At 38.2% G+C, this 24,652-nt stretch overlaps 1 protein-coding gene across 6 annotated transcripts in view; it reads right to left on the bottom strand.

The window, feature by feature from the left end:
* Positions 1 to 6,985: 6,985 nt before the first annotated feature.
* The window catches only part of SPATA17 (spermatogenesis associated 17), a 189,737-nt gene continuing 172,070 nt past the window's right edge, over positions 6,986 to 24,652 (bottom strand). For 4 of the 6 annotated variants that reach the window (XM_045049006.1, XM_045049008.1, XM_045049007.1 and 1 more), the window contains one exon: positions 21,452 to 21,625. In XM_045049006.1, the coding sequence (XP_044904941.1) occupies positions 21,467 to 21,625 (159 nt within the window). In that variant the 3' untranslated portion in view covers positions 21,452 to 21,466. Of the gene's footprint in view, positions 7,210 to 21,451; positions 21,626 to 24,652 lie in introns of those variants that run through there. The other 2 variants (XM_019822203.3, XM_003999504.6) reach the window with 1 other exon arrangement.

The raw sequence follows: 24,652 nt of genomic DNA, 5'->3' as shown, positions 1-24,652 counted from the left end.
GCTGGAGAAAAAAAAATGTGATTGAAGGTAAAATTAGCACATGATGGACACCACATGGATAGGAGAGGTAGGCCATAAAGGTGGGGGAACGGAGTATAAAGGGGATACAATCAATAAAAAAGATTCAGCATTTCCCTAAGCCACAATACTATATTGTATAAATAAAGATAATTAAGGAAAATTACTAATTTACAGGTAGGAAAGTTTAGTTTCCAGAAGGAACACTTTACCCAAGCAGCAATCATAACTTGACCTCAGGGTCAACCAACTTAGTGTATATCCAAATCTGTATTCAAAATAATATGCAACATAACTATAAATGAGACTAATTAAAAATAACATTCCACAAAGTATGCATTCAAATGAGCAATGGTGTCTTTGTAGGCACTATTTCAGGAAGCTAGATGCTATTTTACAGCTTCCATTCCTTGAAAGATTTTTGGAGCTTCCTTAACAACATTTATCCAACAGATATTCTGCTCTGCGCCAGGTGCTCTGCTAGAGGTTGGATAAAGGGTATTTATCATGAGAGACAGTTATTTGCCCTCAAAGAAATTAGAGATGGGCTACAGGGAAGAAAGATATTATCTGCTTAACCATAAGAAAGTTGACGAGTATGTTGATTTCAGAAGAACTGGAGATCTAAGTCTGAATGTTCTCAGGGTATATACCTTTAAACATCCACGGTGTTATTAATGTTTTTAATGGGGCCAATATTCATTCAGAATTAATTGGTGAATTATCGCTTAGTTTTGGTCAGACACTATGTCTCACTAACTTTCTTAAAAGGCTGATTCTGGGAATGTAGGAAGAAAATTGTATAGAAGTTGATGTAGCTAAGTAGTTTTCCGGAAGAAACAGATTGCTTTCCTCAATTGTATTCTCTAGTAAGATTCCACATCTCAGTCTTCTCTCTACTGAATACAAGGGCATTTTTGGACTTGTCTGGGCACCTCTCTAGTTATCAGGAGCTTATGTATGTGTGTTTGGGGGAGGTAGTGGTGGTGAAGAACAAAACATGACAAAGACTGGCTATGGAGCACCTGAAGCATTCAAGAGCTTGGGTCTCAGAGATCAAGATAAAACTGGCCTTCTCAACAATGAAATACGTAGCAGTTCCCAAGAAGATATCAAGAGCTAGAATTATTTTTCTTGGGTGTCTATACATATATGGACACAGTGATAAAATTTTGAAGGAGAGGAAAAAAGAGGAAGAAGAGGAAGAGAAAGGAGGAGGAGGAGGGCAATGAGGAGGAAGAGGAAGGGGAAGAGGAAAGAAAGAAAGAGAAGTAAGATGCCCTCACAATTACTTTTGTTTATTCCAACAACAGGCAACTTTGAAGTACTGAGGTTATGTAATACCTCATAAAATGCTGAAAGTTATTTTAAAAGAATGTGTTCCCAAAATGTTGTGAGTACTGGCAGGAGCATTAGAATAAGATTCTAGTATCCTAAGAGTATGACAAAAGAACAGGAATCATTTATTCCATTACTGTAAAGAAATATATACATATATGTATTCATTTATATATTTATATGTATTCATTTATATATTTATATGTATTCATTTATATATAAAGTAATATAATATATCCTGTTAAAAATTAAAAAACAGAATAATAATCAAGGAAGAGAGAAATGAGGCTTGGTAGAGTTAGGAAACTTTAAAACCAGTGGCCAGTTATATACTCTCCACTCCATGTCTCTGATAATGTAATTTTGATTTTTATTTTCGTTAATTGTTTCTAGAGAAAATGAAGCTTGATAGTTGAACCATCCAGTCTGTTATGCATCCAGTCTGAATGCATAATGTTTCAAAGAAGTCTGCTCTCTTCTGAATCTGGCTACTTCTACTCAACTTCTTACACTTTATAACACAGAGTAATTATTTACCATCTTCATTATTTTGTGTTACACATCATAATATATTTTTCGACTCTATTTCTATTTCCCACTCCCAGATGACTGTGAATCCTCCTTGCCATAAATATTGTCTTATTAAGAAAAGCTTTCACTTTTATGGTGTCCTTGAATTTTCTGCAAACCCACACTTACCATAACTCCCACCATTATTCACCAAATTTGACTCTAAATGAATGTTAACTGTTTTTAAAAAAGTAACACTGAAGATGTTTTAAAAGTGAATCTGGGGGTGCCTGGGTGGTTTAGTCAGTTAAGCATCTGACTCTTGATCTCAGCTCAGAATATGATCTCATAGTTTGTGAGTTCAAGCCTGGCTTGGAGTTCTCTCTTCCTCTCTCTCTGCTCCTACCCCACTCTCTCTCTCTCAAAGTAAATAAATTAACTTATTTTTTTTAAAGTAAATCTGTTTCCTATAAAACTTCACAAACCATAATTCCTTGCATAATGCCTCATTATACCAATCAGCTTTAAAATTCCAGCTTAGACACTCAGAATGACAAGGGCAAGGTTATGGATTTAATCATAAGATTTGCCACGTAGCTTTAGAGTGGACAATGTTCAGACTCTTTCTAGTACCAGCTAATTGTCTTCTGAGTTTGTACTGAAGTCAGAATCAACAAATATTCACCTACCATCTACAAAATACCTAATAGACTGCCAATTGCTATTACAGATTCAAAGGGTTAGAAGGTGTACCCTAAAATTTCACAATCTAATCAGTGAGACACTTGTTTTTCATTCAGAAACCACTTATTAAGTGAATTCAATGTGCTAAGCACAACCTCTAATGGCCAGATTACTGTTTCACTCTCTTTGCAGTAGAGGCCCACAAATGTCTTCTCGATTTGAGGGAGGCTACACGTTTCTGGTCCCATACCCACTGGTCTTTGTGTTCACAAGTTCAATGTCCTGAGGGGGTTCTAATGGGTCTGATGAGTCCCTCTTTCCCTCAGAGCGGAGCTGTCACACCATACCACTTCATTCCACTCATACTTTAAACCATTCATCATTCATACTTACGTGTTGGCTGCCTTTAACTTGGGTACCCCAAACTGGCTTCATCCATTGTGACTAGGGCAATGGGGTCAGAATATGGCCACTTCAGGGGAGCCATTTATGGCACTTTTGGTCACCAGGGGCTGTGGTTGTGACAGACATTCTCAGAGGCAAGATACCCACGATTCACACACTATGTGTACATAGATCCACACTATAATTATGCGCAGTTGGCTATAAAACGTTATAGTTCGTTGAATCACTGTAAGAAGTATGGTTTAAGTGTATTTTCTGTAGGATACTCATTTTTATTTTACTATTATAACTGCAGAATTTTTGAATGAACCAAAGGTGTTTCCAATTTTTTCTTTGGGACAAATAAGAGAGAGAGAAAGAGAGAGAGAGAGGGAGAGAGAGAGAGAGAGAGAGAGAGAGAGAGAGAGAGAGAGAGAGAGAAACTTCAGAGGTTAAAAGACTTGTGTCAAGGTCACTCAGCAGTCACAGAAGTAGAATCCAGGAATCCAGGCAGTGGGGGTCCTTCTATTCCACACTCACTTCACACTTTAACCTCCTTTTTACCTTTTGTCTTCTTTTACTTTCTAAAAACAAAACGGTACGATGAACGAAGAAAAAGAACCCAGTAACAAGAGTTCTCAAATTCTCTATTTAAATCTTGCTCACATAGAGTTAGCTCAGTTAGAAGTCTGGGAGGCTACACCATGATATGATTCATGCCCAGCCCTGCTGGAATTACCCTATCCTTTGATCTCTGTCTACACCGCTGCAGCTCCTGGTAGACATGCCGATCATATGTGCCACCAGACACATAGCATGCCCAGCCCACCTGCCTCAGTCAAGGAGAAGCAGCAGACTGTCTTCCTACAGGCAAGTGGGTTGTTGTATTATCCTTATTCAAAGGACCACAGAGCCAAGAAAAAGATGCTAAAGATACCTTGGTTTTTGTTTCGTTTTATTTTTTGCCGATTCATTATTACTAAATTGGAAAGGGTTATAAATTCACATAGTGTCAAACTGAATGACAAAGTTTCATCATTTCTCTTATTGAATTAAAATAGTAATCCCCAAAAGGCACATATATAGCTTATATACCTGATTATTCCTTTCTCTTCAGATACCTTCTTTTTCCTTACCACGTTTGCTAAGACCTTATTTCTTCTGGGAAAAGACAATAGAATCTCATCCCTTTCCTAACTCAGGTGCTGACTAAATGTACTTTTTATTTTAATTTTTTTTCTCAGCTGTTTGAGTGATTTATGTGCCAAATTCCTATGAAAAGGGGTATGGGATGGGGGGGGAGGACATCGGTTTTCATGCATCATAATTTAATTAAAACAACTCATCTGGCCTCAAAATTTAACCACATTTTAGCAGAAAGATAGCTTGGACCAAACAAAGAAGAATCTGAAAAACTTGGAGAGCACATAATGCAAGACAACTCACACTGATGCCAGACTAACCAATGATTTCACCTTATTTTGCTAATTTTTATTTCACTTGAGTCCTTAAAGAAACTCTTCTGCCTGGAAAGATGGGTGTAGCAGTCTTTATGGCAAAGCAGTCTATATCCTCCAAAGGCTCTAGTATAATCTGATTTTCAACAAAGCTGCCTTTAGGAAACTGTAACCAAAGGTTACAGAAGTAAGCAGTTATAAAGAAAAGTTAAAGAAATTATAAGGAGTCATATTCTTTTCAGAGAGCAGATTTTAAAATATGTGCGTGTTTAAAATCTAATTCACTCTCAGCCATTTCCAGGCTGAAATCCTAGTGTATTAATCAAAATGGGTAGCGTTGGCTCTGTTTATCCTAAACGCAGACGTGCTAAGGAAAGAAAGATTAATCTGGTAAAGGCATCACTATTCTAATCGGACTGATGGGAAAATGTAGTATGGGTGTAAGAGGCAATGTAGGGTGAATTATAGTGAAGTGATGAACTACCTTGAAGCTGAAGCAATCAAATAGATAGCTCAAAAAATTACTATGGCATCTTTATTCAACACTTTGGGGTAAGTGTCCCCGTCTTGGCCTTCTTCACAAAGAACAGAAGCACTCTGTTGTATTTGCTGAAATTAAATCTTAATAGGAGAGCCTCAGCTAAGGCTGCTACTCTCCACTTACCAAAATTAAACACTAGGCATTAATTTCCTTTCCAAGAAGAGGAGATGACATTTTGATAATATTTTCAATTCACAAAATAGTTCCAGATCCAAGAGAAGCGTTAGCAAACATTTTTTTTAAATTTCTATCTCATATTTCCGTCACATATCTGTGCATTGGGCACTCTTTTTAATTAAAAGTAATGTGAAACATTTGTTACTCATCCTTGTCTTCCTTATAAATAACTTAGCAAGTAATTATTTTGTCTTCAGAAAAAAAAGATAATTGTCTCTAAATTACAATGATTGAATAGAAGAAAGTCAAGATGTTTCTATAATTGGTAAAGAAGGGCAAGTAGCCCCTATTGGAGTATTTTGTTTCAACACTTTGCTTTTGTCTGATTAGAGGCAAATTTCATAAAATGAGACTACAAAGAGGCGTCATCCAAAAAGGACATCATAATCTCACTATCTAGGGATAACTATTGCTAACATTTTGCCTTTTAAGGATGTATACATATGCATGTAATATGCAAATAAGTGCATGCGTGCTTTTATATATACATACACATTATATATATACATGTACACACACACACAGTTTTAATGAAATCGGACTACACAGGTTCTGTTGAATTCAGCCTTCTTTTCTTAGAAATATATTATAAGCATTTTTTTCAAACTAATAGGTAAAGATCTATGTTAGTATTTTTGATGTCTTCAGAATGTTGCATTTCATGTCCTCATTTATTTAACTCAGCATTTGTTGAGTGTTCATGCTGTTTTCAACCTTTCACCATTATAATGGGCTCTATCTTTGAACTAATATCTGAAGTCATACACAAATATGGAAAATTTTATGTAAACCATTTCATCCTGGGGGCACCAGCATGGCTCAGTCGGTTAAGCACCTACTTCAGCTCAGGTCATGATCTTGCAGTCTGTGAGTTTGAGCCCCGCGTCGGGTTCTGTGCTGACAGCTCAGAGCCTGAAGCCTGCTTTGGATTCTGTGTCTCCCTCTCTCTCTGCCCCTCCCCTGCTCACGCTCCGTCTCTCAGTAATAAATAAATGTTAAATTTTTTTTAAAACTACTTCATCCTGTGAGTCACAGATACTAGATAGATGCTCCAATCTGTACCGATACTTTATAAACCTTTGAAACCACAATTCCACTTGGCATTATATGTATGCTTTTGTATTAGCTCAGGATATTTCATATTTTCCTTCATATATTACCCTTCATATATTCCTTTGGAGTAGTTAAGAGGTAGATATTTAACATATAGAACAACTTTGAAGTATCCAAAGTTGTAAGTGGGGAGAGAAGTTAAACTAACATGAAATCTACAGAACCCAAGTTGCTTGAATCTACTCTGTGCTCTTTCCAATGAACCAGTCCTGTTTTCCCCTTGCTTCTTGGTGGGGGAGGCTGCCTAGGGAATCTCACCCAGCATGATTTCTCACTGCTGCGCTTTTCCCTCAACTGTAGTCATCTTTGCTGTCTTCTTACCATACCTCCTTTAATTTGGTTGAAAGTGCCGCAATCCCTATTAGCCTTACTTTATTATAATCACTTGCTATTCTAAAACTTCTCGGCAATTAAACAGTTTTCACTGAGAGCTTATTTTGTGATCTTGAAGTTTATATGGGTATCTCTGTTCTTTTCCGTACTGTAAACTTTGATAATCAGAGACCTTAGACACTACTTATTTGGAATCCCCTAAAGACAACTCATATTTCAAATAGCACACATACTGAATATAATATTTTATACTATTTTAACTTTTGGACACTATCAGTATTTTTTTCATTGCATTGTGTAAACCTATTTACTGTATTAATTAACTTAAAAGGTTACCTCAGATTTTTGTCAGTTGTCTTAATGTGTTTTGAGTCTATTTGGGAGATTTGAAAAAGAAAATCCATGATTTTTGAATGTTAAAGCCATTAAATCAGAACAAAAGATAAACTTTTATTATAGATAAATATTATAGCACAGTTTTAAAAATGCTTGGGAGTTAAAGTCAATCTTGTTTGATTTTTAAAATGTTTTTAATATACTTTTTGAAACACTTCTTAGCAAAATAGCATACCTTTATATAATTTGTCCAGCTTTTGAATATAATTTTCCATACTTTGAGAAGAGATCAAATGATGGTAATACAGTTTGGAAATCCTGGGAGGAAAAAGATCAAAGATTACCACAGAGACCTTACTTTGTATTATTATTATTATTATTATTATTATTATTACTATTTCATTGCAATTTATATTATATTACACTTTTAGATAGCTATTTAAATGCACTTCACATTTCCTGTTTTATCCTCAAATCAGACAAAATTAACAGATAATTGTTATCAGTTAAAAGCCAGAGGTACAGAAGTTTCCTTAAACACATAGCTTGTCATAGTCATGGGTGGCACTATTAAGAACCTCTGAGTGATGCAAAGACCACACCTAGTCACCTATCTTAAAGGAGCTTACGATCTAAATTTTTTTACCTTGACCTATAAGTCCCCCCACATAGTTGTACTTTTGGGTCCTTTTCGGACATGACTTCTTTTCCTCTACATTCCCCCTCTTTTGACCCTCTTTAGCAACACTTGTTTACGGAACACATTTCTTCCCAGTCTTTATAGTTACAGATGCCTCCACCTAGACAGCTTTATCTCCCTTATTTCCGTGGCTCATTCCCTCCTTTTCTCACATCTCTGTTAACAGAGGCCTTCCCAGACTACCTGTATATATAAAATAGCACTCCTAAAACGTTCTATTGTCTTAACTGGCTCTATTTTCTTAATTGCCGCTCCAGGATATTGAATATTTATTTATTTTGTGTCCCATATGAGATTATAAGCTTCATAGGAATCGGTGCTTTGTTTTGTAAGAAATAGTTGTTGACTGGATGAATGACATGGGAAAGGTCATATACCCAAATACTCATAACAGAGGGCAGACTGTGGTAAGTACCATAGCATTGATTCAAATGAATGCTAAAGGAGTTTAGAGGGGGAAAATCTTTTTTTTTTTTTTTACTCAGTACCCAGAGAAGCAGCATTTGAGTGATACAAATGGATGCTCTTCATGCATGTTAAAAGGCACAAGAAGAGGTAAAGTACTAAATCAACAGTGAATGCTATCGATAAATGGTCAGACTATAAAAAAATATATGTGTCTCTTTGTAAAGGAGGCCTACACTTAATGGAGATGATTTGGGATAGTTTTCTTTTTCTTTTTCTTTTTTTTTTTTTTTTTTTTTAAGAAAAACTTGGAAACAAGGACCTTTGCCCTGAGCCCACCTCTTACAGAGTTCATCCATTACAAACACACAAAACATACATGTACTGAAGAACATGCGAGTATCTTTGCCACTAGGGACCTGGCTCTCTCTTCCGGCTAGAGGTCTTAACCCTAATTCTCTGCTTTTAGGACCAACGTTATCCAGGCCCCAGGGAGAAGCCCCACACCTGTTGCTCTGTGTTAGTGAAACAAAGTGACAGAACCCAAGGGACATGAAGGCAGTTATGCTTTAACAGACGCTGCTTTTGAGTATGAAGAGAATTTAAGCGACAGAAACACTTAGATAAAAAACTAATTAATTTGAAAAAAATAGCAAAAATGCAACAGAACTTTATATAATCAAGTACTATTTTCCTGTGGTGCCCAATATCCATATTCTTGCTTTCTTTTTAGTTCAAATTGTGATTCTAGGGGTACTCAGGAATCGACACGGTATTTGCAAGGGTTGCCAATGACATAGTAGGAGCATTTTGCAGTAGTAAATAATTCACATTACTCTTAAATTTGAGTGTATGGAAGTTAGGCATATGTGTGAAGCATGGTAGTGATTTTTTATGTAGGCACACAGAAATCTACAACTGTGAAGAGTTTTCTTTTTAAAGTTTCTTTTTATTTTTTAAATTTTATTTATTTTATTTATCTATTTTATTTTATTTACGTTGAGAGAGAGAGAGTCGGGGAGGGGCAGAGAGAGAGAAAGACAGAGAATCCCAAGCAGGCTCGGTACTATTGACACAGAGCCCTACACAGGACTTGATCTCATGTACCGTGAGATCACAATCTGAGCTGAAATCGAGTTGAATGCTTAACCATCTGAGCCACCCTGGCGTCCCAAGTGTTTTCTTTTTATAAATACACACGGCAATTTATTTTTCAAAAAACTAAATGAGAGATTAAAGGAAGATGGAGGCGTAGGAGGACTCTGGGCTCACCTCGTCCTGCCGATCGCTTAGATTCCACCCACATCTGCCTAAATAACCCCCAAACCACCAGAAGACTAGCAGAATGGACTCTCCAGAGCCAAGGTAGACAAGAGGCTCACGGAAGAGGGTAGGAAGGGTGGAGAAGCGGTGTGCGCTACACAGTCCTGTGGGAGGGAGCCGGGGCGGTGGAGGGGCAGCCCACCTGGCAAGGCAGAGCCCCCGAGTCTTGTTTGCAAAAGCGGAGGGGCCGGACTCCATGAGTTCTGACAGCCAGTGGGACTTAACATCTGGAATGTTAAAAGTCAACATCTCTGCTCTCGGAGAGCACGGAGGGCAAGGGGACGTGGGGAGGGAGAGTTGTTGAGCACCTGAAGACAGAGCTCAGCTCAGTGGGGGAACAAAGGCGCTGGCCAGTGCCATCTCCCTCTCCCATCCCCCAGCCGAAATTCCAAAGGGAACCAGTTCCCGTCACCAAACTTGCTTGCACGGTGCAAATGCCCGTGGATTCTGTGGCTCCATCCCTCTGACAGGCCTGCCTCCCTCCCTGTGCTTCAGGGCCCCTCCCGCAGGGGACCACCAACAGCAAAGGGAGTTAAGCCTGCCCCTCCCGCCCCTATGCTTACCTTGCAGATCCACCCTAGCTAATACGCCCTTGGCCAGATCTCATCGAAGCAGCACCACAAGCCTGGCAGTGTGCAAGCAGCCCAGACAGGGGCCACACCACTCCACAGTGAGTCCTGACCCTAGGAGAGGGGAGGATAAGGTACACACCAGTCTGACTATGGCCCCAGCAGTGGGCTGGGGGCAGACACCAGGTCTGACCGCAGCCCTGCCCACCAACACAAGTTACTCTGGACAGTACAGGGGACATGCCCTGCAGTTTGGAGCTATAGAAGGGACTACCCAAAATGATGAAATGGAAGAATTCTCCTCAAAAGAAACTCCATGAAGTAGGGAGAGCTAACGAATTGATCAAAAATGATTTAAGCAATATAACGGAACAAGAATTTAGAATAATAGCATAAAATTAATCGCTGGGCTTGAAAAAAGGATAGAAAACAGCAGAGAATCTATTGCTACAGAGATCAAGGGACTAAGAAATAGTCATGAGGAACTAAAAAATGCTATAAATGAGCCTCAAAATAAAACGGAGGTGACCACAGCTCAGACTGAAGAGGCAGAGGAGAGAATAGATGAATTAGAAGATAAAATTATGGAAAAAAAGGAATCCGAGAAAAAGAGAGATAAAAAAATTCAGGAGTATGAGGGGAGAGGTAGAGAACTATGTGATGCAATCAAATGGAACAATATCCGTATAATAGGAATTTGAAAAGAGGAAGAGAGAGAGAAAGGGGCTGAAGGTGTACTTGAACAAATCATAGCTGAGAACTTCCCTGATCTGGGGAAGGAAACAGGCATTGAAATCCAAGAGGCACAGAGAACTCCCTTCAGATATAACTTGAATCAATTTTCTGCACAACATATCACAGTGAAACTGGCAAAATACAAGGATAAAGAGAAAATTCTGAAAGCAGCTAGGGATAAACAGGCTCTAACTTACAAAAGTAGAAACATAAGAGTAGTAACAGACCTATCTACTGAAACTTGGTAGGCCAGAAAGGAATGGCAGGAAATCTTCAATGTGATGAACAGAAAAAACATGCAGCTGAGAATCCTTTATCCAGCAAGCCTGTCATTCAGAATAGAAGGGGAGATAAAGATAAAGGTTTTCCCAAACAAACAAAAACTGAAGGAATTCATCACCACTAAACCAGCCCTACAAGAGATCCTAAGGGGGATTCTATGAGTGAAATGTTGCAAGGACCACAAAGTACCAGAGACATCCCTACAAACATGAAACCTACAGACATCACTGTGACTCTAAACCCATATCTTTCAATAATAACACTGAATGTAAATGGACTAAATGCTCCAACCAAAAGACATAGGGTATCAGAATGGATTAAAAAAACAAGACCCATCTATTTGCTATCTACAAGAGACTCATTTTAGGCCTGAGGACACCTTCAGATTGAAAGTAAGGGGATGGAGAACTATGTATCATGCTACTGGAAGTCAAAAGAAAGCTGGAGTAGCCATACTTATATCAGACAAACTAGACTTTAAATTAAAGGTTGTAACAAGAGATGAAGAAGGGCATTATATAATAATTACAGGGTCTATCCATCAGGAACAGCTAATAATTATAAATGTCTATGCCCCAAATATAGAAGCCCCCAAACATATAAAACAATTAATCACAAACATAAGCAACCTTATTGATAAGAATGTGGTAATTGCAGGGGACTTTAATACCCCACCTACAACAATGGATAGATCATCTAGACACAGGATCAATAAAGAAACAAGGGCCCTGAATGACACATTGGATCAGTTGGACATGACAGATATATTTAGAACTCTGCATCCCAAAGCGACAGAATATACTTTCTTCTTGAGTGCACATGGAGCATTCTTCAAGATAGATCACATACTGGGTCACAAACAGCCCTTCATAAGTATAAAAGAATTGAGATCATACCATGCACACTTTCAGACCACAATGCTATGAAACTTGTAATCAACCACAGGAAAAAGTCTGGAAAACCTCCAAAACTATGGAGGTTAAAGAACACCCTATTAAAGAATGAATGGGTCAACCAGGCAACTAGAGAAGAAATTGAAGAATATATGGAAACAAATGAAAATGAAAATACAACAATCCAAACGCTTTGGGATGCAGCGAAGGCAGTCCTGAGAGGAAAATACATTGCAATCCAGGCCTATCTCAAGAAACAAGAAAAATCCCAAATAAAAAATCTAACAGCACACCTAAAGGAACTAGAAGCAGAAGAGCAAAGACACCCCAAACCCAGCAGAAGAAAAATAAGTAATAAAGATCAGAGCAGAAATAAACTATATAGAATCTAAAAAACTTGTAGAGCAGATCGATGAAACCAAGAGTTGTTTTTTTTGAAAAAATAAACAAAATTGATAAACCTCTAGCCAGGCTTCTCAAAAAGAAAAGGGACATGACCCAAATAGATAAAATCGTGAATGAAAATGGAATTATTACAACCAATTCCTCAGAAATAGAAGCAATTATCAGAGAATACTATGAAAAATTATATGCCAACACACTGGACAACCTAGAAGAAATGGACAAATTCCTAAGCATACACACACTTCCAAAACTCAAACAAGAAGAAATGGAAAACTTGAACAGACCCATAACCAGTGAAGAAATTATTCGAATCAGTTATCAAAAATCTCCCAACGCATAAGAGTACAGGACCAGATGGCTTCCCTGGGGAATTCTACCAAACATTTAAAGCAGAGATAATACCTATCCTTCTCAAGCTGTTCCAAAAAATAGAAAGGCAAGGAAAACTTCCAGACTCATTCTATGAAGCCAGCATTTCTTTGATTCCGAAACAAGACAGAGACCCAGGAAAAAAGAACTACAGGCCAATATCCCTGATGAATATGCATGCAAATCGAATTCAACAGCATATAAAAAGTATTATTCACCATGATCAAGTGGGATTCATTTCTGGGCTGCAGGGCTGGTTCAACATTCACCAATCAATCAACATAATACACCACATTAACAAAAGAAAAGATAAGAAACATATGATTCTGTCAATCGATTCAGAAAAAGCATTTGACAAAATTCAGCATCCTTTCTTAATAAAAACCCTCGAGAAAGTCGGGAGAGAAAGAACATACTTAAACATCATGAAAGCCATTTATGAAAAGCCTGCAGCTAATCTTGTCCTCAGTGGGGAAAAACTAAGAGCTTTCCCCCTGAGATCAGGAACATGACAGGGATGTCCACTCTCACTGCTGTTATTTAACATAGTGTTGGAAGTTCTAGCATCAGCAGACAACAAAAGGAAATCAAAGGCATCAAAATTGGCAAAGATGAAGTCAAGCTTTCACTTTTTGCAGATGACGTGATATTATACATGGAATAGACACCACCAAAAGTATGCTAGAACTGATACATGAATTCAGCAAAGTCACAGGATACAAAATTAATGTACAGAAATCAGTTGCATTCTTATACACTAATAAGGAAGCAACAGAAAGACAAATAAAGAAGTTGATCTCATTCACAATTGCACCAAGAATCATAAAATACTTATGAATAAACCTAACCAAAGATGTAAAAGATCTGTATGCTGAAAACTATAGAAAGGTTATGAAGGAAATTGAAGAAGATACAAAGAAATGGAAAAACATTCCATGCTTATGGATTGGAAGAATAAATAGTGTTAAAATGTCAATACTACCCGAAGCTATCTACACATTCAATGCAATCCCAATCAAAATTGCACCAGCATTCTTCTCAAAGCTAGAGCAAGCAATCCTAAAATTTGTGTGGAACCACAAAAGTCCCCGAATAGCCAAAGTAATTTTGAAGAAGAAGACCAAAGCGGGAGGCATCACAATCCCAGACTTTAGCCTCTACTACAAAGTTGTAATCATCAAGACAGCATGGTATTGGCACAAAAACAGACACATAGACCAATGGAATGGAATAGAGACTCCAGAATTGGACCCACAAAAGTATGGCCAACTAATCTTTGACAAAGCAAGAAAGAATATCTAATGGAAAAAAGACAGGGTCTTAAACAAATGGTGCTGGGAGAACTGGACAGCAACATGTAGAAGAATGAAACTAGATCACTTTCTTACACCATTCACAAAAATAAACACAAAATGGATGAGGGACCTGAATGTGAGACAGGAAACCATCAAAATCCTAGAGGAGAAAGCAGAAAAAAACCTCTCTGACCTGAGCCACAGCAATTTCTTACTTGACACATCTCCAAAGGCAAAGGAATTAAAAGCAAAAATGAACTATTGGGACCTCATGAAGATGAAAAGCTTCTGCACTGCAAAGGAAACAATCAACAAAACTAAAAGGCAACCGACAGAATGGGAAAAGATATTTGCAAACGACATATCGGACAAAGGGCTAGTATCCAAAATCTATGAAGAACTCACCAAACTCCACACCTGAAAAACAAATAATCCAGTGAAGAAATGGGCAGAAAACATGAATTGACACTTCTCTAAAGAAGACATCCAGATAGCCAAGAGGCACATGAAAAGATGCTCAACGTCACTCCTCATCAGGGAAATACAAATCAAAACCACAATGAGATATCACCTCATGCCAGTCAGAGTGGCTGAAATGAACAAATCAGGAGACTATAGATGCTGGAGAGGATGTGGAGAAACGGGAACTCTCTTGCACTGTTGGTGGGAATGCAAATTCGTGCAGACGCTCTGGAAAGCAGTGTGGAGGTTCCTCAGAAAATTAAAAATAGACCTACCCTATGACCCAGCAATAGCACTGCTAGGAATTTATCCAAGGGATACAGGAGTACTGATGCATAGGGGCACGTGTACCCCAATGTTCATAGCAGCACTCTCAACAATAGCCAAATTATGGAAAGAGCCTAAATGTCCATCAACTGATGAATGGATAAAGAAATTGTGGTTTATATACACAATGGAATATTACGTGGCAATGAGAAAAAATGAAATATGGCCTTTTGTAGCAACGTGGATGGAACTGGAGAGTGTGATGCTAAGTGAAATAAGCCATACAGAGAAAGACAGATACCATATGGTTTCACTCTTATGTGGATCCTGAGAAACTTAACAGGAACCCATGGGGGAGGGGAAGGAAAAAAAAAAAAGAGGTTAGAGTGGGAGAGAGCCAAAGCATAAGAGACTGTTAAAAACTGAGAACAAACTGAGGGTTGATGGGGGGTGGGAGGGAGGAGAGGGTGGGTGATGGGTATTGAGGAGGGCACCTTTTGGGATGAGCACTGGGTGTTGTATGGAAACCAATTTGTCAATAAATTTCATATATAAAAAAAAAAGAAAGTAAGCTGAAGAAAATAAAATCAGAGCAGGTATCAATGAAATTGAAAACAAGAAATCAATAGAGAAAATCAACAAAACCAAAAGCCAGTTCTCTGAAAGGATCAATAAAATTGATAAACACCTAGCAGGCTAAGAATAAAAAAAAGAGAAGACACAGATTACTAATATCAGAAATGAAAGAGGGATCATCCCAACTGACCCCACAGACATCAAAAGGATGATAAAGGAATATTATGAACAACTCTATGATCAAAAATTTAACGACTTAGGTGAAATGGACCAACTTCTTGAAAGACACAATTTACTACAACTCACACAAGGAGAAATAGCCTATCTGAATCAACCTATATCTATTTTTAATAATTTTTTTAATGTTTATTTATTTTTGAGAGAGACAGAGTGCGAGCAGGGTGTGGGGGCAGAGAGAGAGGGAGACGGAATCTGAAGCAGGATCCAGGCTCTGAGATGTCAGCACAGAGCCCAATACGGGGCTTGAACCCATGAGCTGTGAGATCATGACCTGAGCCAAGTCGGATGCCCAACTGACTGAGCCACCCAGTGGTGCCCCAAGGCCTATATCTATTTTAAAAATTCAATCAATAATTGATCATCTTCCAAAACAGGCCCAGATGATTTCACTGGTGAATTCTACCCAACAAGGAAGAAATGATACCAATTCTCTTTAAATTATTCCAGAAAATAATAGCACATTCTGCTTCATCAGCTACAAAAGGGAGCTGCTGTGAGGATTAACCAGGATAAAACCCCCAGCACTTAGCACTAGTATTTTCTTCCCCTTTTCCTTCAATGGTAAAATGCTATTCATATTCTGCCCACCAGGTTATTTTAAAGCTCAAATAAACTCCATTGACACCTATGAGAGACTAATTATGGGGCAATAAAGCAGCAAAGTGGGACTCAAAAATTTTTATCATTATCCACCATCAGTAAAAATATTTTTGAGCAAGCACTCTTTAATATACACCTAATTATCTGTTTTAAATTCTACATGTATCATACTGTGATATTAAAATGTAAACAGGTATATAAATGAGGTAAAACTAAATATAAGTAGAAATTCTAACTTTTTCTTCCTTCAGTCCTGGGGATCTTCTCGTGTACTTAATTTTGGACTCCTCTAATACGATGAGTGAAGCATTACCTGATCCTGTGTTCTAATCTCACCTCTGCTTTCCGGTAGCATTTGAGCCCCTGCAGTGTGTAAGTACTATGCTAGTTAGCTTCCAGCTGATGGTAAGCAAAACCTGGAGGCCTCATAGGCCAGGGGGAGAGTCGGACAATAGGCCCAATTTACAACTGTGTAGATAAATAAGCATGGACTCTTCAAGTACCTACGCTCTATATCCCCTAAAGAAAATTTTTCACAAATTCTTTATCGTTCTTATTTTTAAATTTAAACCTCCAAATTCTTCCTCATCCCTAGTCAACCAATAACTGCCACCTCGGGTATAGGAAAAGATGAATGTGTCATTCAGACAGCTTTGGTTTTGGTAAATACCTGGTGTTGCTTCTCGTTTGTTTCAACTTCGCCTCTGATACATAGAACAGGACACCCTGCCGTGGGAGGCCCTTTATGAGTTCAAGAAGACTGCCTGCACAACACTCAGGCAGTGTCACTTTTTAAATGGAGGGTGGGGGACTGCTTTCCTGAAAAATAACCTCATCAAGAAAAACACTGGGGATAGTAATTCTAAATCCTGCCATAGCCTTTGCTTGCCAAAGCAGACAGCTTTTGCTATTAGGATGCCCGGCCAAACACAAATAATCCACTGCTAAAATGAGCTCCTTGGGACAATTTAGGAGTCTTTGGAAGTGAACGGCTCTTTGAGCTGGAATGCAGCCCAGGTCCATTTTCAAACCCAAGTCAAAATGACAAAGAGCAAATTTCCTGGGCCACTCACCCCCTAAGTGTAAGATTGCTTTAGGTTGGCAGCTGGGCTGTTTATCTAGTTATTTAAGGCTTTTCACCAGGTACTCACAACTGAGTCCTTAAACAACCAGCTTGAATGTTGGGAAACAGGACAGGGCCGATACACCACAGCAAACACCTCTGGGATTGGATGGAAATCAAAGGCTAAGCACATACTCTTCAGCTTAAAATACTTTTTAAAATATTCAGCTCTAAAGCATTGCAAAGATTTTTCTCTTAGATCTTAAAAAGAGAGAGAGAGAGAGAGAGAGAGAGAGAGAGAGAGAGAGAGAGACAGTGGCAAGAACTTTTACCAGAATCCTAAATACTATTTTAACTGAAAATACCTCCCAAATGAGACCACAGTTAAGTCTAGCTCACACTTGGGCTCTTCCATAGTCTTCAAACAAGAGTTCATAGGCAGGTTGAAAAGATATCTTGGCATTGTTCCTGCACAATTAAACTTTGGTCTCATTACATGTGGAAGATTCTGTGATGGCATGAGCATTTCTACGGTTTTGAGAAAATATGGTTACAAGTTGCAGGAGTTCTTGTCTTCTCCCTGTTCACTCTGCATTTTCAGAAAAGCATCCTAAAGGGTTCTCTATTATTTGTGTTCTTCTGAATCCCAAAGCTTTAGGATTTATCATGTACTCTTCCAATTAAACCATTTGTGTATGCTCTCAAGGGACCCCTTTTTAGCGGACACTGAGTTCAGGATGCACTGTCAGTCTGAACGTGAAAAGGACATCAGGTTCATTTGTATATTACATTATGCTTTGAGTGTCACTGATGGTATTTGTAAGCGTTGTTTGGAAACTTTCTTGGGACTTGTATTCTGAGGCAATATTGCTTTGGAGCCAAACTTCTTGGGTTTGAAATCCAGCTTCATTCTTAAGAGCTCTGTGACCCTGGAAAACTAGCATAACCTCTGCAGTTCCTGTTTCCTCATTTGAAAGAGATGAAATAACATGAAAATAATACTTTACTCATAGTGCTGTTGCAAGGATTACAAGAGTTCATACATATAAAGCATTTAAAACCATGCCTGGCATATAGCAGATATTTCATAAATGTTTGCTATTTTCAAACTAAGAAACTCTCAGGTGCCTTTAATTTGAGGGATGAGGGCAAGAGTTTTGAATGAATATTCCTAAATAGTTGCTTATTCAAAGGTCATTTATATTTGACTTTGGTATACATACGTTCCTACTTTTATTTCAATGTGAGTACATCTGAATTCTAACATTGCATATTTGAGTTTCTATTGATTCTCTTTCCATTTTTATATATCTTTCTTCTTACTAGATTTATCTGCTATAGTTTTATCTGTTTTATAAAATATTTATTTATTTTTGGGAGAGTGCAAGACGGGGGAGGGATGGAGAGAGGGGGACAGAGGATAGGAAGCGGGCTGGGTGCTGACAGGCTGTCAGCACCGAGCCCAGTGTGGGACTCGAACGGAACGCATGAACTGCGAGATCATGACCTGAGCCGAAGTTGGACGCTCAACCGACTGGGCCACCCAGGTGCCTCTTATCTGTTTTCTTTTATTTAGTTCATACTCCTCCTCCATCTTTATAGTCTTGGTTATAAATGCACAGGCAGGAGGGTCGCCTGGGTGGCTCAGTCGGTTAAGTGTCCAACTTAAGCTCAGGTCATGATCTCGCTGTTCACAAGTTGGAGCCCCACGTCAGGCTCTGTGCTGACAGCTCAGAGCCTGGAGGCTGCTTCGGATTCTGTGTCTCCCTCTCTCTCTGCCCCTGACCTGCCCTGCCCGCTGTCTCTTCCTTTGTCTCTCTCAAAAATAAACACACATTAAAAAAAATGAAAAATAAATAAATAAATAAATAAATAAATAAATGCACAAGCAGGAAATGGGTGGCCAGACATGCAAAGTGAAGGATAAACAATGAAGTTTCTTGTTTGACCAGTTCATTGTGTTATGGTGGATATGTATTATGGCCATAATAAAAGAGATATAGGATATAAAGATATATCAGAAGGAATAGATCTAGATATAGAAATATATTTGTACAGCCTTATCTGTTTACTTTCAAGTAAAAACAGTAAAAATGTCATCTAAATAAGAGTCATTGAAATGGAACATCCAAGTAGATACAATGCTATAGTTAGAATGATCTGTAGCCTTTCAGTTGGTTTTGTGACAAAGCTAACGATACTAGGGTAAGAGGTTCCAGGAGCATTACTTTCATATCCAATGACAGCCCATCTTAAATAGACAGAATGCTGTATGAAACTGGCACTAACAGGGAAGTTTGGACTTGTATACGGTTAGTGTACTGGAAAATGTGCTGCAAAAATGCTCAGAGATAATATCGGAGTGGCTAAAGGCAAAACCACACAGAGTGGGAAGAGCAACTGAAATGAGGATTGTGACCTTCCTAAATACTATGTGTTTCTTAGTAAGAAAGAAACTGTATGCCTCTAGGTGATTTGGTACTTCAAGACACTTCTCGAGAGGGGAAAGAACTAAATAGACCGCTCACACTCTTCTCACTCTTCCCCAAGGTTTAGCACACTGTATCATACGACGCAGGGGCTTGGTCAATATTATGTGGCTGAAGGAATAACTGATGAAAAAACAGATGTGGCCTTCGGGAAACCACAAATCTGCTCAAAGTTTGGGCCTTCTGGTATAGCACCTCCTTATCCTCTCATTCAACCCTGTCACTCTAGAAGCCAAGAGAAGCAGATGGATACTGCATGCCCTTTCTCCATCACCAAGAGAGTCCTCCTAAAGTCCACTCCACACTCGGGAACCTTTCCTTTTCCAACTAGCAGATGCTATATCCAGGTTCCTCTGTACCATCAGTAACCTGAGTCTAAAAGTATTTGGGGGAGAGACAGAGAAATCAGGAGAGGTAGGAGAGAGAGAGAGAGAGAGAGAGAGAGTGTGTGTGTGTGTGTGTGTGTGTGAGAGAGAGAGAGAGAGAGACAGAGAGAGACAGAGAGAGACAGAGAGAGAGAGAAAAGAAGAAGAAGAAGAAGAAGAAGAAGAAGAAGAAGAAGAAGAAGAAGAAGAAGAAAGAAGAAGAAGAAGAGGAGGAGGAGGAAAAGGAGAGAGAATAAAGTAGGGAGAAAGTGAGTAACAGATATTCATCTATGGGCTCTATGGAAAATGAAGGGGGTGTGTTTATCTTGTACATTACATCACCAGTACATCGCCTGTCCCGTCAGGACTCAATAAATTCTGGTTGAATGGAAATACAGGACTTCTCATTGTGGCCATGTTTTGCAAAGATGATAATGCCCAGATTCACCAGTCAAGAGGCTATAGCAATGTATTCAATGGTGACTTCTTTATAAGAATGCTAATCATTGATCATCACTATTCAGAGTCCTTATTTGCAAATTTACTAAAATTTATTTGTAACCTCCTAATCAATGCTCACAGTGCTTTCACTCACCCACAGATATAAGCAGAGTGGCAAAAAAGCAGTGACCTGATGCACACATCCCAGCTGAGGCCTGCTTTCTCATTTCAGATCTTATGCTGTAAACAAGTGTCCTTTTGTGTTCTAATTTTAGTGACACCGTTTTCACCTTTTTGTTGGTGATTTCACCATTTAAAATGGACCACAAGGACAGGGCGGCATTGTGGTCTAGTGTTCCTAAGTGGAAGAAGGCTACTATGTTCCTTAGGGAGAAAAGATGTTAGATAACTTGCATTCAGGTATGAGTTCTAGTGCTGTTAGCCTGCAGTTAGGTGCTAATGAATCAACAATATATATTAAATAAGCTTAAACAGAAACACACACAAATCAGTGTTATATATTGGTCAGTTGACAAAAATGTTGACCGCAGGTTCTCAGGAACCTAACCCTGTATTCTCCTTAGGAGCAGTGGTTCAGTATTCGCTGATTCAGTATTCACACTGACTTTATGGAACATAAACACTTCAAATGCAAGAATCCCCCGTATGCCTATTGCACAGTAAAGCTATATCATGGTGCACTCACTGTCGAACAGACTTGTATACTCTACAAAATATTACAGATACATGCGTCCTAGGACACAAGTTACACTGAATGAACAAACGAATGAATGAGAACACAAATAAAAATATGAACTAAGGGATTCACAGTATTGTTTACTATTCTTCACAGGGTAAGTTGTGAATAACTTTTCATGAACACTAACCATATATCAATTATAACTTGACATTTTGGTTTTATGAAAAGGTTTTCATTTCAGTATAATTTCACTGAGATTAAAAATAAAGTATAAATGAAGCTTTAATGAATAATTCTCATGACCCTCTACTAAACCTAGATCTTCATATTATCAACAGGAGTTATTGTATTTATTTAATTTCTTTCTGCTCTTTTTAAGTAATTCGTTTCATTTATTCACTCACTCTTTCTTCTTTCTTTCTTTCTTTTTTCTTTTCTCTTTCTTTCTTTCTTTCTTTCTTTCTTTCTTTCTTTGGCCAAGTGCTGCTCTAGGCAGTGAGGATATAGCAATGAATATGTCAGGCACACATTCCTATCCTCATGAAACTTAAATTTCTAGTAACAAGAGACAGACAATAAGCAAATAAATCAGTTGGATAATAATACATGCCGTGAAGGAAAATGAGGCAGAGTAGGGAGAAGGGCTTGGAATTTCAAATCAAGTGGTCAGGAAAGACTATTCTCATATGACATTTGAGAACTAACTTGAATGAAACGAGAGCGTAAACTAAGAGCATTACTACAACCACCAAATTTGTCACTACAACATTAGTGTCATTTCAAGTAACCAAAACCCACTAAGCTATCCTAAAAAAGATCGATTTATCTGCTCTAAGATTTTTGGAGGGCAACATTTTCTGATGTCTGAAACCTATTAGTGCATTTGGCATTAGCAGTGCAGAATGTAGGTGAGCATCAAGCAAGTTTTGTGATGGGACTTATTATTATTTCTTGGTTAGCTGGAGGGGAGGCCTCTGAATAACTTATCTTCGTTGCCTTTTCTCTGGAGGCAGTGTGAAAGGGGCACCGTGGCCTTGTTGTATATGAACAGAGCTCCATTCATCACTTCTTCAACAGGCACTGCCATGGCTTAATGCTATCATCACACAACATGCATTGACACCTTCCCAGCTCCCCAGGAAGAGGTGTTCAGTGAATGGGGCCTAGCCCATAATTTCTAATTCCCACTGGTGCATTTACATCCCTTAAGTAGCACTGCCCAAGAGAGACATTTGGAGAAATAAAGAGGACTATTAATAATGGTTACTTCTTTCTTTCATTCGACCACAAATGGTGTCTAATGTCAAAAAGTAATTAGCCAGAAAAAATATTCACATAGAAATAATACTTGATGCATTATCTGGATAGGTGGCAGCTGGAGAATTATTTTTTTTTATAACAGTAACTAACTTTTGTCAGGGTTAGGTTTTGGGTTTTTGTTTTTGTTTTCTCTTCTTTTTTGATTATGGGCTCCAGTGAGAAAAAGTGATCCTCCTCCCAAAGCAGTAACAGATGCACTTTCCCTCCACTTTCCTTGAAACTGTTCACATCTAGGTTTTTGTGATGGGAGTTATTATTATTTCTTGGTTAGCTGGAGGGGAGGCCTCTGCCTAACATATCTTGTTCATTTTCTAATTACCTCTTGAAAATGCAAACACCCCTGAAACAATAAACTGGCAAATTTAAAAGGTGTAGCTAACTAAAATGAAGGGCAATTTTCTACTTATTTTAATGGCTTTAAAAGTGTAAATCTTACCCTTGGAATCAACTAGTCATCACATCTTAAAATAAAAGTAATATGACCTTGCCTTCAGAAAAGCCAGTTTATCTCCTTCTGTATACCATTTTCATCAAACAATGTTTCTTACTTGTTGGTTTACTCTTTTGCTCTGAGAATGTGTGTGATAATGTGTGGCATAAAAATCAAGAAATTAGTCTCACGGCAGGGAGTCTGCTAACAACACCATTTTAATCTTATCCTTCAAGCAGTGGCAGAAAACATATTAATTGCAGTTTAATTTGTGCAACAAATATTTCATTTTAATTATCCTTGATTTTTGTCAAGCTATAAAAATGTCAATGGTTCTGACACCATTTTTTTACAAGTTTTTTAAATGAAAGAATTAAAACCAAGTGCCGTTTCTGAAAGAAATTATGAAAGATTTCTAATTACTGCTTATGTTTTTGAAAAATTGCTAATCTAGTAGTCCCAAAATAACATCTGGGAACATGTGAACTTGAAGGTTTATTACTCAATGTTTATAATTCTTAATAATATACACGCATCATTAATATAATGGAATTCTCACAGGAAGGTTTTTTTTTTGTAATTATAGGCTATATCAATAACTGTCATTGAATGGTATGTTTTCTTTATAAAAATGTTTTTGTTAATTCCTCTCAGGAAAACTAAGACAAGAATAAGTGAAACTGACTGCAGCTGATATACTGCACTGAAGAAAAGAATGTTTACCATTCACAGAAGCAGAAAGAAAAATGTCAAACCACCAAAGTTGAACAGTATTATGTTCAGAAAATATTTATTAAGCTCTCGCTAGGTGCAAATCTTACCCAAACATTAATTCCCATGCAAAAATGCTACCTCCTCCTGGAAATCCTTCTCTCTCCAGATGTAAGTTAAATCTCCCTGCACTGAATGCATATGGTGCATAATTATACCCCTGTCACTCTCACTGTCCTTGTTATGTCTTCTGGATGGTGTCATAGTAATTCCCACACATATTTCATGTTCCCCAATAGATGATAAGGTTCCTGGGGGTAGGATCCACGCCTTCTGTGTCATCCTCCATCTATTACATTAAAATATACTTTAATTTTTTTAATGTTTATTTATTTCTGAGAGAGAGAGAGACAGCGCAAGTCGAGGAGGGGGAGAGAGAGAGGCAGACAAAGAATCCAGGCTCTGAGCTGTCAGCACAGAGTCAGACGTGGGGCTCGAACTCGTGAACTGCGAGATCATGACCGGAGCTGAAGTCAGATGCCCAAACGACTAAGACACCGAGGCGCCCCACATTCAAATACACTTTAAAATGAAAACCTACTGGTATGAATAAAATGTTTTGGGTGTTCTGTTTTGGGAAATACACTATTATTTCAAAACCTTTGTGTAAAACATTGTATAGACCTGTAGTTCAAAATTACTCATTTAGGAGACTTCCAGTTTTAAAAGGGCAGAGCAATATTTTTCTTGCCCTATCTTATCCTTTTAGAAATTTGTTCTGAAACATGGAGAACTATAAACATCTATAAAACCACATCTTCAATGAAACTGGGAGATGGCAGTGACCCAAATTATAATTTATGTTGAGAAACAGATGAGAAGTGGTACATCTTTGTACACTTCCTTTGTACACTTCCTTTGAGAAGCCTCAAAAGGAACAGAGAACAGAGACAAATTTGTGTCTGGAAATAGGGATACCAATAAAATTCTATCCTATTTTTCCTTGCTAAACCCAGAACGTGCAGGCATTGGAATCTTCAGATATCTCAGAAAGCAAAAGTGAGGCACAGGACTTGGCTAAAAGTCTCTAAAGCAACACTTCTGGGCTCCTGGGTGGCTCA

This window comes from Felis catus, chromosome F1 (genome assembly GCF_018350175.1).
Source record: "Felis catus isolate Fca126 chromosome F1, F.catus_Fca126_mat1.0, whole genome shotgun sequence".
NCBI classification, from domain to species: Eukaryota; Metazoa; Chordata; class Mammalia; order Carnivora; family Felidae; genus Felis; species Felis catus.
This window is presented reverse-complemented; position numbering and strand designations above follow the sequence as displayed.